At 42.2% G+C, this 16,719-nt stretch overlaps 1 protein-coding gene across 1 annotated transcript; it reads left to right on the forward strand.

Annotated features, from left to right (window-relative positions):
- Positions 1-1,849: 1,849 nt before the first annotated feature.
- Positions 1,850-14,369, forward strand: LOC142379107 (NADH dehydrogenase [ubiquinone] iron-sulfur protein 8, mitochondrial-like). The gene is made up of 8 exons (XM_075464231.1): positions 1,850-1,949; positions 3,399-3,454; positions 6,852-6,908; positions 8,400-8,489; positions 8,796-8,904; positions 9,828-9,891; positions 12,753-12,881; positions 13,295-14,369. Exons 2-8 carry the CDS (start codon positions 3,412-3,414, stop codon positions 13,424-13,426), a joined length of 624 nt encoding a protein of 207 aa, XP_075320346.1. The 5' UTR covers positions 1,850-1,949; positions 3,399-3,411; the 3' UTR covers positions 13,427-14,369.
- Positions 14,370-16,719: the final 2,350 nt, after the last annotated feature.

Consider the following 16,719-nt stretch of genomic DNA (forward strand, 5'->3'; position numbering starts at 1 on the left):
GGGTGGGTATGAGACATGAGGTAAATACTTTTGTTAGGATGAAAGAATTACATGTGAATAATACAGGCATAATAAACGTCATTAATAAACCTGTGTAAAATCTGATGGTTAATGTTATAACAGTAATATTTGCATTATTTCAAAAGTTGCATTCTTGTGTTAGTTGTAATCTAAGCCTGTGTTATGGAATATATGATTTATGAAGTCTCCGTTGGCCTAATAGCCATGTGAACAGAGGTGTTATGCAGAGAAGTGCATTCCCATTCACGGAGCGCGTGTAAACCATTTCAGGTGTGGATCATTACATTTATCCAAAAAAAATAATATTGAGCTGACAATGGTGTTTCATTCGTGCATCTTTTTTTCACATCTCTTCATGTAAATTAATAATACGTGTACAATTATGATAATCCGACAATTGTAGAGTTTAGAGTATTCCTATTCCTAATTATTTTTATATTATTGGACATATATTCAAAAGTAAGGGCCGTGACTAATACTTTTGTAGTCAACACGAAAGACGGTTGGATACATTTTCTATTAACAATCTCAACTCATTATAGCCCAGATGAAATGATATAAAAATGAACCTGAAACTATGAAATTTGGTTATTTTAATTTTATATACAAATTTGGACTTGTTGAGATTTGCATCCGTTAATTCAATTAGGTAAACAAATTATGATGTAGTTATATCATATCATTCCATCACAGACTCTCCTTAAAGTACGACCAGCAGGGGGTGCACTTCTCGGCATAACACCGGCTATAAACATATCCTAGTTTAACGTTTGCTGGCTACGATTTCACCGGCAGACACAAATACAGTACAATAATATTCTATTGACAAAATGCAACCAATAATAATGTTGAATCCTACCTGTGAAAGGTAATCCCCCGACTCCTGTTCGCAACGTCTGTCTCAGCCTCATTAATGGCTGCGGCCAGAAAGTCATGGCCGGTCGTGGCCGCGGCCTCGGCGCGCAAGCCCTTGCTGCACTAACCTCTGAATCTGTGACGGCAGAGTATGCAGCCAAGCTCTCTGTGACCCGTTCAACCCGGTCACGGGCATCAGAATCGGATATATTGTTTGACTCCACCTGGGCAGCTAACTGTACAGCAAATATGCACACCGCCCCCTACCGTAGCCTACATGATGGGTAGCACGGTCAGCAGGCGTGACGTCACTCTCCTGCGCCGCTCAGATTGCTTTTTCGTTATCGAATTGTGGGCAGTATTTTGCATGCAGACCACGAAAACGAAAAAGCAATGTCCGCTTTGTTTTCTTTTTGATTATGGCATAGAATGTGCAGTCTTGAAGAAAATTGAAATGCAATAGGATGATTGATTAGTAATTTTATTTATGAGTCAAATAATGCAGCCACATTCTTAAAATGAAAAAGCATTTCTGCAAATGCATTTGAATTTTCAACTTTTACATTTCAAATTGAATTTTGGTATCTATTTGCTGAGGCATATTTTGAAAATTAAATCTCAAATGTCTTTGTCCTTTTCATTTGAATTAAGTGAAAGAATGAGCAGTCTTGAAGAAGAAAATTGAAATGCAAATAGGATGATTGATTAGTAATTTTATTTATGAGTCAAATAATGCAGCCACATTCTTAAAATGAAAAAGCATTTCTGATAATGCATTTGAATTTGAATTTTGATCACGATTTGCTTCCATACAATGGGGCTTAATAGTGAGTGGCAAGGCTGTTAGTTATAATGGCTGTGGCCCAACTCCCATTGGGCCGCAGTTACATAATTGTACCGTTGGTGGCGGTAATGCAACATTACGGATGCTAACCGCCAATAAATTACAAGAAGAAGAAGAAGAAGAAGAAGAAGAAGAAGAACTCCCATTGGGTATGGACAGCCAACCTCATCACTTTGCGTAATTTCCTGTCATCGCTGCGTCTATCCTTGTAGTCAGTCGCAACATTTCGGTAAGTCCAAAATCTCTGAAGATAATAAACTATATATGTCAGAGTTTTTAAGAGCCGTAAATAGATCGTAAATGTAGCCTGCAGTTAACTTATTTAAGATCACAGTTATCCGGAAATTATCCGAAGTGACCGTTATTCAAACGTCCTTGACCGGCGGTGCAGCAAACCGGCTGCTGGTCACTGTTAGCTTGGTTGGACTAAGTTTAGTTTAAATAAAACCGAGTAAATGGCAGCTCAGCAGTCCTCTGCCAGTTCAGTTTGAAGGTAAAGTTGACTGTAAATGGGAGTGTCTGCAGATTGAACCTTAGGTGAGACTGTATCGTTGTAGAGGAGACATTACAGAAATGGTTACGTGATTCCGACGGTGTGCTGATTATATGTACCGTGTCGTTGATCGACCTCCGTCGATAGTTCCCATGTGTGACATTGCTTTTTCTGTTAAACAGAATGTATTCTAGAGAAATGTTGGTATACTTTTCCACAAATTAATGATCATTTTAATATGGTGTTCTTCTTTAAACTGAGTGAGTGCTAAAAAAGATACCCCCCCTCAGCTGATTTCAGTCGCTTTTTACAAACAACATACCAAATCCTAAGTCTCAAAGCTGGGTTTAAACGTCTTCAGATCGAAGCAACTTTTGGAATGATCACCTTTTACGCTATAATCTGGAAAAAAGGCCATATCAGAAAAGATTGACAAAAATGTCATATTTGTTTACTGATAACTGTTTTAAAAATTAAATGTATTTTATGAAACATGGATTTTATACTTTTTCAAACTGTTTTAGACAGAGAAAGTCACATGTGTGATAATAACCATATCAGATTTACACATAAACACCCTGCATTCAGTCTACTCTGACAGTAAATGAGTCTTAAACAGTATATTTTCAGTTCTAATCATTTACAACTGAATCAAAGCTCTCATGTAATCAGATTACACGTGTGTAGGGCTGCAGCCCGTAAGAAAAGCCATTAATTCCTTGTCAAGATAAAAAATGTATGAAACAAAAATGCATATAATAAGCCTGTGTTTATTAGGCAGGAAACAGGAAAAATGTGTGTTGCAGGCACACAACTATTTTTATGTCATTACCTTGACATTTAAGTCTGCATAAAGTTGTTTTAAATTTGTGAACACGAATCCATAAAAGGATTGTGAAGAAACTTATGATTGGCTGACCTCAGGTCAAGTCTTTTTGATTGGTTAGTAGTATCACATTCGCTGCCATTAGCTTTATCACTTACTGAGTTTTCATAGAAACATGATCGTGTCACTAACAAATGGAAATGTGTTGAGGGAAAAAATGTAATTATGTATGAACAAAATGGCTACTCTGTTGATGGGGATCAGTGAATCAAAGCAGGCTGTGGCCCTCCGCCACAAATCAAAATGTTTGCTGCACTTCACTTTGGCTTTTCAAATGGCTTATCGGTGTGTGGTTTCAGATCGGAAGACCCGATGGCTGCAACTGTTCGTTTACTTCTCTCCATGTCAAGGCCAGGTAAGATGTCTTCTTTCACTAACTCAGTTGTGTTTTATTTCTTTGCATGTTGGCTAACTTTACAGTGTGGTAGTCCCAGTCATCACAAAGCTGCTGACAGTTTGCTGAGAGTCTTGTTTTTGTGTTGAGCCTCAGTTGGCCTCTGTACTCTCAGCTTCATCTACCCGACACACGGAGGCCTGCTACCATGGGCGTCAGTTTGATTTCAGAAGTGCTGGGGACAATTACCATAAACCTGAGTAAGGTTTGAAAAGTGCTGGGTACAAGCTAGGCCCATTACTTCCGAATTGAGGTTTCATGATAAATAATAGGCATTGCATTAGATGATGCGTATTGACGCAATATTGTCCCCATATTAAAAGTTAAAATCCATCTGCGCGGTCTTGTTTAGGCCGTCGGAAACATCCTGTTCGGTTATTGCACAGCCCTTGACACACCAACAAATCTCAGACAAACCTCGACCAAGCAAGAGCGCATCAGGAGACGTAGCCTGGCTACAAACAGCCCTCGCCCTGACAAAGTTTTCAAACATTGCCAGGCTATGAAACGACGGGCAAGAGTGAACGAGCAGCAACACCTCTGTGAAATAAGTTTTCATTCATTGTCTATCTCGCCTGATATGCATCATAAACACTGACGAATCTGCACCTGCAACACCAGCGACGTCTTTCATCGCTCGTTACACTGTAACAGACTGCAGACCGCCAGCGCAGTGTGTGGGAGCCAGTGACGGACTGGGGTAAAAAAACGGCCCTGGCATTTTGCAACCACAAGCGGCCCCGTAGACCAGCATTTGCCAAAAGCCGCCCCCCACCACACACACACACACACACACACACTTCACCACATGACACATACTGTAAGCATTTATTTACGCGCAATGTCATAAATAGGCAAAGAAGATAGAATGATGAGGCGATTCGCAGTAGTCATTACTTGCAACACACAGACATATAGAAAAATGGTGACAGCGCACCACATCCAAACTCAAGTTTCAAACTAGAAACAACAGGCACCGGGCATCAAACTTGCCTGCACGCACGCACGCACTTACAGACAGACAGTCAGACACACACACACACACACACAATCGTCCACTTGTTTTTTTATGTCCACTTCGCTCCTGCACCCTGTGTTTATATGCAAAAGTCCCTTCTTTAGATCGCTGTCCACTCGAGAGAGACCCAGCTAATACTTCATGACAAGACAGTTATGGTAGTCCAGCTTCTATGCTAACCAGTCCAGATCTAAATACAAAGCAACATGGAGATACTGTAAAATTGTCAACAAGACAAGCCGTTAAATCGAGAACCCATTACCAAGTCATGAAGATAGGAATAAGAACAACTACAACAGCCCTGCCATAGATTACCAGGCAGTTACCACAAGCTAAACAGGTTTACACATCGTGAAAAGTGTGCCTTGTATTACTCTTTAGGTTAGCCAGACTAGCCACAGACTAGCTTATGACAGTAGGCTACACACTGATTTAGAAAAGTGAGTGACAATACAGACAGACCCTACGTGAAGGAGATGAGATGAAATATAAAAAAAAATAGTGCCACGGCGGACACAATGATTAGTGGAAATCCTTCGGCCCCTACCTTGTCTTGTTTGTAGCGTCTGTGCAACACATCTTGTTAATATCCATATTTGTGTAGTTGCTATCCCATTGTGAACGTATTTCTTGGCGATTGCAGAGACAAATCTGTTCAATTTGTCCCTCTTTTTCTCCGCTCCCCCCTTCTGTCGTTTAATACCTCCTCCTGGTCCTCGATTCATTTTTTTAAAATTGTTGTAAGTAATCCATCCGCGACATCTACCGTCCCCGTTTATCTCTTACTTTTACCAACAAGCTACAGAATGTTGAATCTTCTACGTTCTATTTTTTTTTGGTGGGAGCCGGGTAAATGAAATTCCCACAAGGCAGTGCTTTACTCCAGTTGTCTCAAACACATACAAAATATAGATAGATATACATTTCTTTTATTTTAAAATTTTTTACATCGTACGAAGATATATTCAGATAAAATAAAATAATGTAATGTAAATGAACCATAATAAAACACATCATCAAGGTCGCACCGTCAGTGTGTAATGTATAGCGATTTCAGTGGTTTATATAGCGAAAAGGTGCCATTGAAACGTCAGTAAGAAGGAACTTTTTAGGGTGACAAGGAAGCGTGATGAGCGACCGTGACTGCTCAGTCCGTGCCTGGTGGGAGCGGAGCGGATTCAACATAGTTGCTATTCAGCAATGGGGGCTGATCGCAAGCGCATTCATACAAGGAGAGTGAAAGCAGAGCGGATCAAATAGTCTTTGGTTAGGAGAATGCCATGATATAAAATTATAGTTTTTAGCAAAAGCGGCGTTTGCACTTTCTCTACTTTTTGAAAGTGGTGGGGACAAATCTGCTCATCAGACAAAGTGCCGGGGACGCGTCCCCGGCGGAAATGACGCGCCTGCCTGCTACTGATGTGGGCTGCTCTGGACCTGTCACTTTACACCCGGTGTTAGAATACATTTCCATCTGCATCTTGAGTTGTCCAACTTTCCCTCTGTAGTGTCCCTGATAAATGTAATCAGAATAAATCTTATATATCACTTGAAAAAGGCACAGTGGAATATTACATGGTAAGATCCTGCTGAAATGGTCACGTGCACTATACTACTAAATACCTGGTGGTTCCTGCCACAAGTTAGTCTTAACGTGTATCAGTGGGATTTGATACAGAGCCATGATGAGTCATGTTGCGTGGGTTTGGGAAAGCAGTGGTGATATCCAGTGTGGCTGTGTAATCCCATGTCACTGCTCCTGTAAGACCTACAGGATCTCGGGGTGGAATAAATGTCACTGAATGTTAAAAGAGTTGTAAAGAGCTCGTTCATGTCATGATGGGGAGCAGCCAAAAATGAATAAAGGTGAAGGTTTAGAGACCTCCCTACTGATTTAAAGGTAAAGGGTCTCTGTACTGATTTCATCAGAAGAAATAATAGGAAAACATATTCACAGTTGCAGATATTTGGTACACCACCTGATAGTTTGTGAACATTGAAGTTGGAAATGAGTTTGAACACTTAAAGATTAAATTCTGCTCATGCGACTTCATAACTTCTATTTTGGAAAGAAAACCTTTATTTGTGAATGACTCCAATGTAACATTCACGATCATTTTTCATTTCCATTGTTATTTGTTCATCAACTGGATTTAAGCTGAAATGAAGCAGTATTCTTTCTAATTGATGTCCATAAAAAAAATCCTTTAAGGCAACTTATTGTTGAAGATCAATAGTTTATAAAAATCTAAAATATTCCAAAAACTTTCGGGTTCTTACTGACAAACAAAGCAGAACATCATTGGTTGTTTCTCATAACTTGTTTCCTTTTATCAACAGGCACTCTGGTGGGCAGCCACAGGTCCTTCAGTGTGTCCCTCCAAAGGACTGGATTCAGTGAGTACTGCTGCATGTGACATTCATGGAGCCGTTAGTCTGTTTAAAGCGCCGACTCTCAGTCATTAAAGGGATAGTTCGCCTCTTCTGACATGAAGCTGTGTAACATCCCATATCAGCAGCATCATTTCTGAACATCTTCTTACCCCCTGCTGCGTCCTGTGAGCAGAGTTCCAGCCTCGTTTTGGTCCTGATGAAGGTAGTCCGGCTAGTTGGCTGGGGTTTAAAAAATAAAGCGTTTTTTAAAGTTGTTTAACGCATCTAGATGTAAATACCAGGAAATAAAAGCTGACATTCTGAACTCTTGTCTCATACTCATCTTTTGATCTTAAACCCAAATGTCTTCAGTGAACAACAAAAACAAGGGAATTTGCCTTGCTGTTCCAATACTTTTGGAGGGGACTGTATATACCTGAAACCTGAAGGCAAACAAATCAGTAGCGGTACTTTTCCTGACTCTCACTCCTCCCTCAGTAGTGCTCTTGGTCTTTGGAAAGTCTTGAATCACCCTTTACACCTGGGTGGGATTTTAGAAAACACTGGTTCAGTAAACGCTGTTGTCAGCGCCACCTCCTTCCAGCTGAGCGCCCTTCCTTGGATAAGTCCTTTCTGTCCATTGGTGACCTTTTGAAAACTGGAACAGTCTCTATACTAGCATCAGCCAGTCTCAGATCTCTCATCTGTGTTTTCTCAGAGCGCTGCATCCCAACCTCTGAGCGGCACATGCCAGTGAGGCCACATCTCACCTGTGTTGGCTCCCACTTAGTATTCCAGTTGATTTCAGAATCCTCTGGTGTGTTTTTTTAGTGCCTGACGTTAACCTGCTGTAAAGGAAGTTATCTCTCTGTGCTCCTGTTTTGCTCAGCGGAGCCAATCTGGCATTAGAACAGGGGTCCACAAACCTTCCAGCTTCTGACCCACAAAGTAACATTAGCAGAGACTTGTTGCAAATGTTGTTCACAGCAGTTAACACGAGATCATGATGACCAAACAAACAGCTACAAAATGATCTGATTTCTTTGGGACTCCTGTTTTTGTCTTGTCTAGCCGTTATTGGGAAAAGATGCTCTTTGCAATCCTTTTTTATTTGATTTGATATCTTGAGCTGGTCTCCAGACTCTCACTTTGTAGACTGAGATTCCCCACCCTGCTCACTGGCTCATTCTTTTGACTTTTCTTAAAGTTCCCTTTGAGGCTGGTGTTACAGCTCTTTAGCTTTCAGCTCATTGACTGATGTCCGACATGTTCCTTTAGAATCTGCTCCTAGCACCAAACTGCAGCCATACTGAAAGCATTAGCACCAACGTGCTGCTGCCACATGACAGAGTGACCTCCAGCATCTTTGGGAAGAAAATATCGCTCGTTCTGAAGTACAGAAAAGTCTTATGAACTGAAAAACGTTCCTGCACCCCTGAATCTGAAAGGAGGGATTACCTGTAGGGTGTTCATGTTTTGTATTGACATTGTAAATAATCCTGTTCATGTCCACAGAGTATGTGAATGCCCAGGAGATCCCGACAGACATGAAGTCCATCACAGACCGAGCTGCACAGACTCTGCTGTGGACAGAGCTGTTCAGAGGTCAGAGGAGCTCCTACTTTCTCTAAAGCTAAGGTTAAACACACCAAAGGAGAATCCATCCTTGTTCACAGAGCAGCTAATAAAGTCAAGGTTCAGCTCATTTTGAATTTATGGTCCTTTTTTTTTTAAATGTAGCAAGATCAATCAAATAGGACTGTGGCAGTGGTGCACATTGATTTAACATTTTGGATTACTTTTCAGATGATCTGTGTTTTTTCTTCAGTCAAAGCTTCATGGATAAGATGTTCAGGGAGTTTACTGCATTAACGCTGTGTTTTCTTCTCTTGGTGGGATGATTTCTGTCAGGTCTGGGCATGACAATGAGCTACATGTTCAGGGAGCCTGCCACCATCAACTACCCGTTTGAGAAGGGACCCCTGTCGGCGCGCTTCAGAGGAGAGCATGCTCTGCGCAGGTGAGGGGGGCGGCAGGGGCGGCAGTACATGTCACATCAATGTCTCATCAAGTTCTCCCACGTGGCAAGTTGGGCGAGTTAAAAGCACCGAGTCAGATTAGTTTTTTTGTGAAGAACTGTTACACATTTTCACTACTGAAGAGGACTGAGCAGTTCAGAACGGTGACTTTAGGAAAAAGCGAATGCGTGAAATAAAGCTTGCAGTAAATCCCCTTGCCCTGTGAATGTGTCTTTTTGACATATTTGTAACAGCAAGTTATGCTCCTCCCTGAAACACTGCCTGCTGATAAAGTAGCACAGATCATGCACTCTATTGGAATGCCTGAGGTGAAACTTTCATTCAGATCTGTTCCGAACATTTTCAGAAATGGTGCTATCAAAAAAACTAACTAAACAATAGCAGCTGCATACCCTCCGTGGTGGATGTTTCATCCTACACCAGTTAGACTGAAGCTCAGGCCACACAAACCAAAGAAATGATCCAGAACGAGACGTTTTGGTGGGCTTGGTTGAGTTGGATATAAGTGCGTTTAGTTTGCCTCTTGGTGTTAAATCAGCCCAGCTTTAGCTGTGGGACCCACGGCCTCACATCTGACTGTAGAACACTTTGGTATCCAGAGGAGTTGATGGTGGACTCAGTGCCTGCAAGGTGCCCAGGTCCTGTGGCTGCAGAACAAGCCCAGATCATCAGTTGGTATGAGGTGCTTGTACTGATATGCTGAGTGTAAAGGGAGTCAGAGGGAGTCAGAGGGAGTCAGAGGGAGTCAGAGGGAGTCAGAGGGAGTCAGAGGGAGTCAGAGGGAGTCAGAGGGAGTCAGAGGGAGTCAGAGGGAGTCAGAGGGAGTCAGAGGGAGTCAGAGGGAGTCAGGTAAGAACTCTGTAGGTCAGATCCTAACAAAGTCTCTGTAACTATGTTTTAACAGGTACCCCTCAGGAGAGGAGCGCTGCATCGCGTGCAAACTGTGCGAAGCTATCTGCCCCGCTCAGGTACACACACACACACACACACACACACACACACACACACACACACGGGTGTGATTATCTGGCATGAATGTGAGGAAGACTTGGAGTACAGTTGAGTTCCTGACTATTTAGACGGTGACACAATCTCCATAAATATCTGAGCGTTTCATCATGATGGGGTTGAACAGACATGCTCGAGATCTAATGATGGTGTGGGTGTCCGGTAGTGCTGGGCGGTATACCGGTTCACACCGAATACCGGTTTAAATTTCGTTATGATATGAATTTTTAATATACCGCCATACCGGTGTATTTGATTACACAACGGGGGGAACGCTGCGTCGCGCGACATTGTTTGAGACGGGACCCTTTTCAGTGTTGCGCTTCTAAACACGCATGTTTACTGTCTATGGGTGCGAGGTGGTAATAAGCACTTACGTTACGTGAAGGTGAAGGTTCGATTCCGAAATCGAAGCTGCAGAACTAGTAGAACATGCTGACACAGAAGAACTTGTGCCAAAAAAAGGAGCCGTGTCTGTAGTTTGGAAGTTTTTTGGTTTCAAAAAATCCGACGTCGACCAAACAACCATTTTATGCAATTGTTGTCGGGCTACAGTTGTCGCTGGAGGTGGCAACACGAGCAATTTGCTCCATCACCTTAGCTGTAAGCATGTCTTAGAATATCAAGAATGCATGAAGTTAAGGTCAGCACCCGCCACATCAGCAGGTAACACGGGGAAAGCAAAAGAAAAGTCGAGCCAAATGTCACTTCAAGACGCGTTTGCTAGAGGGACTGCCTACGACGTCATATTGATGCAAAAATATAATTATTGCAAGTTGCACTACTTTTTTGTATTGATTTTCATAAAAGATGTTTGAAATTTGCACAGTAAAAGTTCTGTATTTTGAATGCAAATGTGTTTGCATTCCGATTCCTCACTTCATTAGAATCATGAGTAGCACTTCTTTGTAAACAGCATCATTTTGTGGGGCATTATTCTATGACGGTAAAATAGACCATCCTAAGTTAATCTACTGCAGTAATTCTGTTCTCAATCTGTAGAAAATGCTGTGAACACCTAATTATTTATGAAAAAAAAATACCGTGAAACCGTGATACTGTGAAAAAATACCGTGATATGTATTTTTGGTCATACCGCCCAGCACTAGTGTCCGGCTTAGAAATGAGGTTGTGGTGAAAGTGTGGCATTAACTGGAAGCATTACAGACTTCCTGTTCACACTACCTCAGCACTTTACTGATGAGCTGCCTCATTGCTAGGGGTGGAACGGTACAAAAAACTCACGGTTCGGTATGTACCTCGGTACGGAGCCTACGGTTCGGTACATTTTCGGTACAGTGCCGAAGGAGGCGTGTAGCGAGGTTCGAGCACATGTAATAGATATCTGAATCCTGCCTCTTCTACAGTGGAATATGGGCGCATAGCAGATGCGATGTAAATTCCAATTGCTTCAGTAATTTTTTTTTGCTCTGCATGTATTCGTATCCAGGGGTTGTTGTAATACATTTGGGAGACGTAATTGGTCGGGTCTTTTCATGGTTCTATAGAACACATCTGACGGAGGTGTGTGGTGGTCGGTAGCTACGCCCCATGTCATGCTATCACGGCTGAAATGTTTCATCATACCACACAGACAGAACCGGCGCGTGTTTAATAAGTTAAACTTACACGTTGTCTCCTTTGTCTGCGGCGCGCTGCTCTCCTTTCTTCCTTCATGAAATGAAGAAGTATCGCCTGCGCTTAATCCTGACTCTCTGTGAGCTCTTCCAGCCTCGATATTAGACGCCTGATGTGATCGTCCATGATTAATATCACCATCATGCAGACCATGAACACGGTGGCCTCCCCGCTCTCCATATTAGCTTCTTTGTGGTGCTTTTTCTTCTCTCGGGTTTTGTTTTGTTCCGTTTTGGTGTTGAATGTGGCGCTAAACGGCTAACGGCTAACACGTCACTGACGCAGACGGCTGTGCGCGGCGCATCAGTCCCGACTCATGTGGGAATGCAGACTGAAACAGCTCCGCTGGGGAAGGACAGTTATCAGAACGAAATTCGAGTAAGACAGTTCTGATAACTGCGTTCTTATAACTACTCTGTCCGAAAGCGTATATCTCTACGGACAATCAGAGCTTGCATGTGGCAGTGTTTAAATGGGTCCTGAAGGAAACTCTTGCAAAATAACAGTTCCGCGTTCAGAAAACTTCCGTACCGTGTGTATTCTGCGTGGAAATGCGCGTACCGAACCGTGACCCCCGTACCGTGACGGTTCGGTACGAATACATATACCGTGCCGGCCCTACTCATTGCATATGATGCTTGTTTACTTTTTGAAAACTGAAGGAGATCAAGTCTGGGGTCGATAACAGGGATCAGATTCCCGTTCAGCAGCTGTTCATGAACACAGTAAATATTTGGCTGAAAGGGTCCTCACTGCAATCATGAATTGTGCACTTAGTGAGGCTCAACTTGATGTTACAACCGGGAATCATTTGAACCTGCCAGGATCACTGCAGTTGTGTGAAAGCTGTGGATGGAGAGCATGTTTTCTACATGGTAAAAGGAACCCAGACTAACATGACTTGTGGGGACTATTAGACTGGTACTGTTTGTACAGATGTGAGTCCATAGAGGCTACACACTGCTTTCTTCTAAGCATTCATACACCGATGGACGCATTTGTAGGGTTCAGTCTCTTGCTTAGACATGTAACGAACATGGGTGTGGAACCACCAACCTTCCAATTGGTAGGTGCCTGAGCTCGAGCCGGCCCTTTACAAATCCTGATGGTTTGCTTTGTGATAGCACTATAACAGCACCAGTGCAATCAGTCTGTCTCCATCCTTATCCATGCATTTCTCCAGGCAATCACCATTGAAGCAGAGTCCCGTGGTGATGGCAGCAGGAGGACGACTCGCTATGACATCGACATGACCAAGTGCATCTACTGTGGTTTCTGTCAGGAGGCATGTCCTGTGGACGCAATTGTAGAGGTGTGTATATCACGTGCCTGGCAACTAAGCACTCTCTCAAAAGAAAACATCTGCACGTTTCATTGCAGTGACAACGTTTAACGTATTTTCTTTAGTTCCACACTTTACCATTTACTCATTTCTTTTTACTTTAAAACATACCATGATGGGCAATATCTAAGGTCAACTGTTAACCAGAGTCAAAGTCGTCTGCCATGACACGTGCACCATACACGGGTCAAAAGTTTTGACACACCTGCTTATTCCAAGTGAAAGGGTAGCTTTGCCCAATCTTTCTGATTGGTATTACAATATATGTCTGCTTATATTGTGACATATGCCTTGTCCTTGTATACTCTGAACACCAAACAGCAGAATATACACAGTCTGAGTATTCCGCTGTCACACCTGTTCTGTTTTCCTTCTTTCTTCAGGGTCCTAACTTTGAGTTTTCTACTGAAACCCACGAAGAACTGCTCTACAACAAGGAGAAACTGCTTAACAATGGAGACAAGTGGGAGGCTGAGATAGCTGCCAACATACAAGCTGATTACCTGTATCGATAGACCACTCACACACCCCCCCACACACACACACACTTTTGCTACTAGTCAAGAGTTTGGATACGCCTACTCATTTGAGATGTACGTGTCCAAACTTTGGACTGCTAGCGCACCTACAGCATACCGTTAGCATACACACCTTTGCCTCTGGGACACACAAACATGTCAGGTCTGTACATATTCTAAGAAGACAAGCTCAGCTTGGATGGATGATCTTCAGAGTTGGATTTGGGTTTGTTGGTGTATTTAAAAAGAGAACATGATCAAAACATCTCTGAAGTTGAATTCCCTTTTGATATTAAAAATATACTTTATGTTTGTGACTTTTGCCATTTCATTGTTTAGATTGTAGAATGATTAAAATCTTCACCGTCTGTGTGACAAGTGCAACAGGTTTCCACGGTTTGTGAGAAGTTATTCAGTGAGGTAATGTTGGGATGCATGCCATGTGCCGAGTGTCAATTAAGCATCAATTTAGGCTTCAATAAAACATAATGCTTGTATTTAAGACCCTTTGAAATGGTTTGTGACAATCTTCAGTAACAAACAAATGTTAAATGCAGCTGACACGTCATTATTCTGCTCAGAGTGGCTTAAATTGGAAGGATTTGGACAGTTGTGCGGAGAGCAGGTGGCTGACATCAGCTGAGACTGCAGCTCCCAGCCAGCGGCAGCTGCTTGTGTCACACCTCATATTAAATAGTCCACCAGCATTGAACATCGGTGACTAACGACTTTATTGGACTAATATGGCTGCTGTCAGTCAGTGGGCGAAGCAAGGTGTAATTGTTCAGTAGATTAAACAGGGACTTCTCCAGCAGACACTGCATACAAACTGTCAGTGTTGCACATCTGTGTGCATAAATTAGTGTTGGATTGGACTTTTCTGTTCTTCATGCTGTGTTCATACTCATACAAATATAATAAAATTCTGCAAAACATTTGATATACGGAATGGTAAAGTTTCTCTTTAGATCTTGGAATAAGTAGGAAGGTGTTCTTACAATAATTATCTAAAATTTATTAACTGCTTTGAACTTTTATTCAACCGACACAAATACAAAGAACTGATTTTCATTGTTGTCACTGACAAACTTAATTGTAGTTAGGAAATAGAAACAATCTAGAATTTCTTTTATGCAAAAAAAGTTTTTTTTCTTCCAACTTTTCTGGAAATTCTTTAAAATGTGATATCATTTAACATGTAAAAGAGAACTTTTTTCACTTCTTCTGTGCTGGGAGCCTATATTTTGGTGTCAGAAGTCCCTCAGAAAGAGCACTGACACTTTGCTTTAGATTCCGTAGGTCTGAAAGGGCCTCATCCAGTTACTCAGATGGGCCTTCACACCAGCCGCTCAGAATAGAATGATCCAGTCAGACAGCATCTATCCTGTAGTACATCAGTTAGTAGCCTGTCATCGGTTAGTAGACTGTCATCGGTTAGTAGCCTATCATCGGTTAGTAGCCTATCATCGGTTAGTAGCCTGTCATTGGTTAGTAGCCTGTCATCGGTTAGTAGCCTGTCATCAGTTAGTAGCCTGTCATCAGTTAGTTAGTAGCCTATCATCAGTTAGTAGCCTGTCATCGGTTAGTAGCCTGTCATCAGTTAGTTAGTAGCCTATCATCAGTTAGTAGCCTGTCATCGGTTAGTAGCCTGTCATCGGTTAGTAGCCTATCATCGGTTAGTTGGTAGCCTATATCAGTTAGTTAGTAGCCTGTCATCAGTTAGTTAGTAGCCTGTCATCAGTTAGTAGCCTGTCATCGGTTAGTAGCCTGTCATCGGTTAGTAGCCTATCATCGGTTAGTAGCCTGTCATCAGTTAGTAGCCTGTCATCGGTTAGTAGCCTGTCATCGGTTAGTAGCCTATCATCGGTTAGTAGCCTGTCATCGGTTAGTAGCCTATCATCGGTTAGTTGGTAGCCTATATCAGTTAGTTAGTAGCCTGTCATCAGTTAGTAGCCTGTCATCGGTTAGTAGCCTGTCATCGGTTAGTAGCCTATCATCGGTTAGTTGGTAGCCTATATCAGTTAGTTAGTAGCCTGTCATCAGTTAGTTAGTAGCCTGTCATCAGTTAGTAGCCTGTCATCGGTTAGTAGCCTGTCATCGGTTAGTAGCCTATCATCGGTTAGTAGCCTGTCATCAGTTAGTAGCCTGTCATCAGTTAGTTAGTAGCCTATCATCAGTTAGTAGCCTGTCATCGGTTAGTAGCCTGTCATCAGTTAGTAGCCTGTCATCGGTTAGTAGCCTGTCATCGGTTAGTAGCCTATCATCGGTTAGTTGGTAGCCTATATCAGTTAGTTAGTAGCCTGTCATCAGTTAGTTAGTAGCCTATCATCAGTTAGTAGCCTGTCATCGGTTAGTAGCCTGTCATCAGTTAGTAGCCTATCATCGGTTAGTAGCCTGTCATCGGTTAGTAGCCTATCATCGGTTAGTAGCCTGTCATCGGTTAGTAGCCTATCATCGGTTAGTAGCCTGTCATCGGTTAGTAGCCTGTCATCAGTTAGTTGGTAGCCTATATCAGTTAGTTAGTAGCCTGTCATCAGTTAGTTAGTAGCCTATCATCAGTTAGTAGCCTATCATCAGTTAGTAGCCTGTCATCGGTTAGTAGCCTATCATCGGTTAGTAGCCTGTCATCGGTTAGTAGCCTGTCATCAGTTAGTTGGTAGCCTATATCAGTTAGTTAGTAGCCTGTCATCAGTTAGTTAGTAGCCTATCATCAGTTAGTAGCCTGTCATCGGTTAGTAGCCTGTCATCGGTTAGTAGCCTGTCATCAGTTAGTTGGTAGCCTATATCAGTTAGTTAGTAGCCTGTCATCAGTTAGTTGGTAGCCTATATCAGTTAGTTAGTAGTCTGTCATCAGTTAGTTAGTAGCCTATCATTCAAAATTCAAAAATACTTTATTTATCCCAGAGGGAAATTAAATGTTGATGTAGCTCAATTAAATCAAGGAGTTATTATAGATGCTGATGGCTGTGGGCAGGAATGATTTCCTGTAGCGGTCCGTTTTGCATCCAAACTGAAGAAGCCTTTGACTGAAGAGACTCTGTTTTCTGATAACAGTCTCATGGAGAGGATGTTCAGGGTTGTCCATAATTCTCTTGATTTTATGCAATAATCCTTCTTTGCATTATTGTCTCCAGAGGTTCCACAGTCGTCCCCAGAACAGAACCAGCCTTCCTTATCAGGTTGTTGAGTCTTTTTAGGTCCCTGGTTCTGATGCTGCTGCCCCAACAGATGACGCAAGAGGAAATGACACTCTCAACAACAGACTTGTAGAATATCTGCAACATCTTGTT

Source organism: Odontesthes bonariensis, chromosome 4 (assembly GCF_027942865.1).
Source record: "Odontesthes bonariensis isolate fOdoBon6 chromosome 4, fOdoBon6.hap1, whole genome shotgun sequence".
Lineage (NCBI taxonomy): Eukaryota > Metazoa > Chordata > Actinopteri > Atheriniformes > Atherinopsidae > Odontesthes > Odontesthes bonariensis.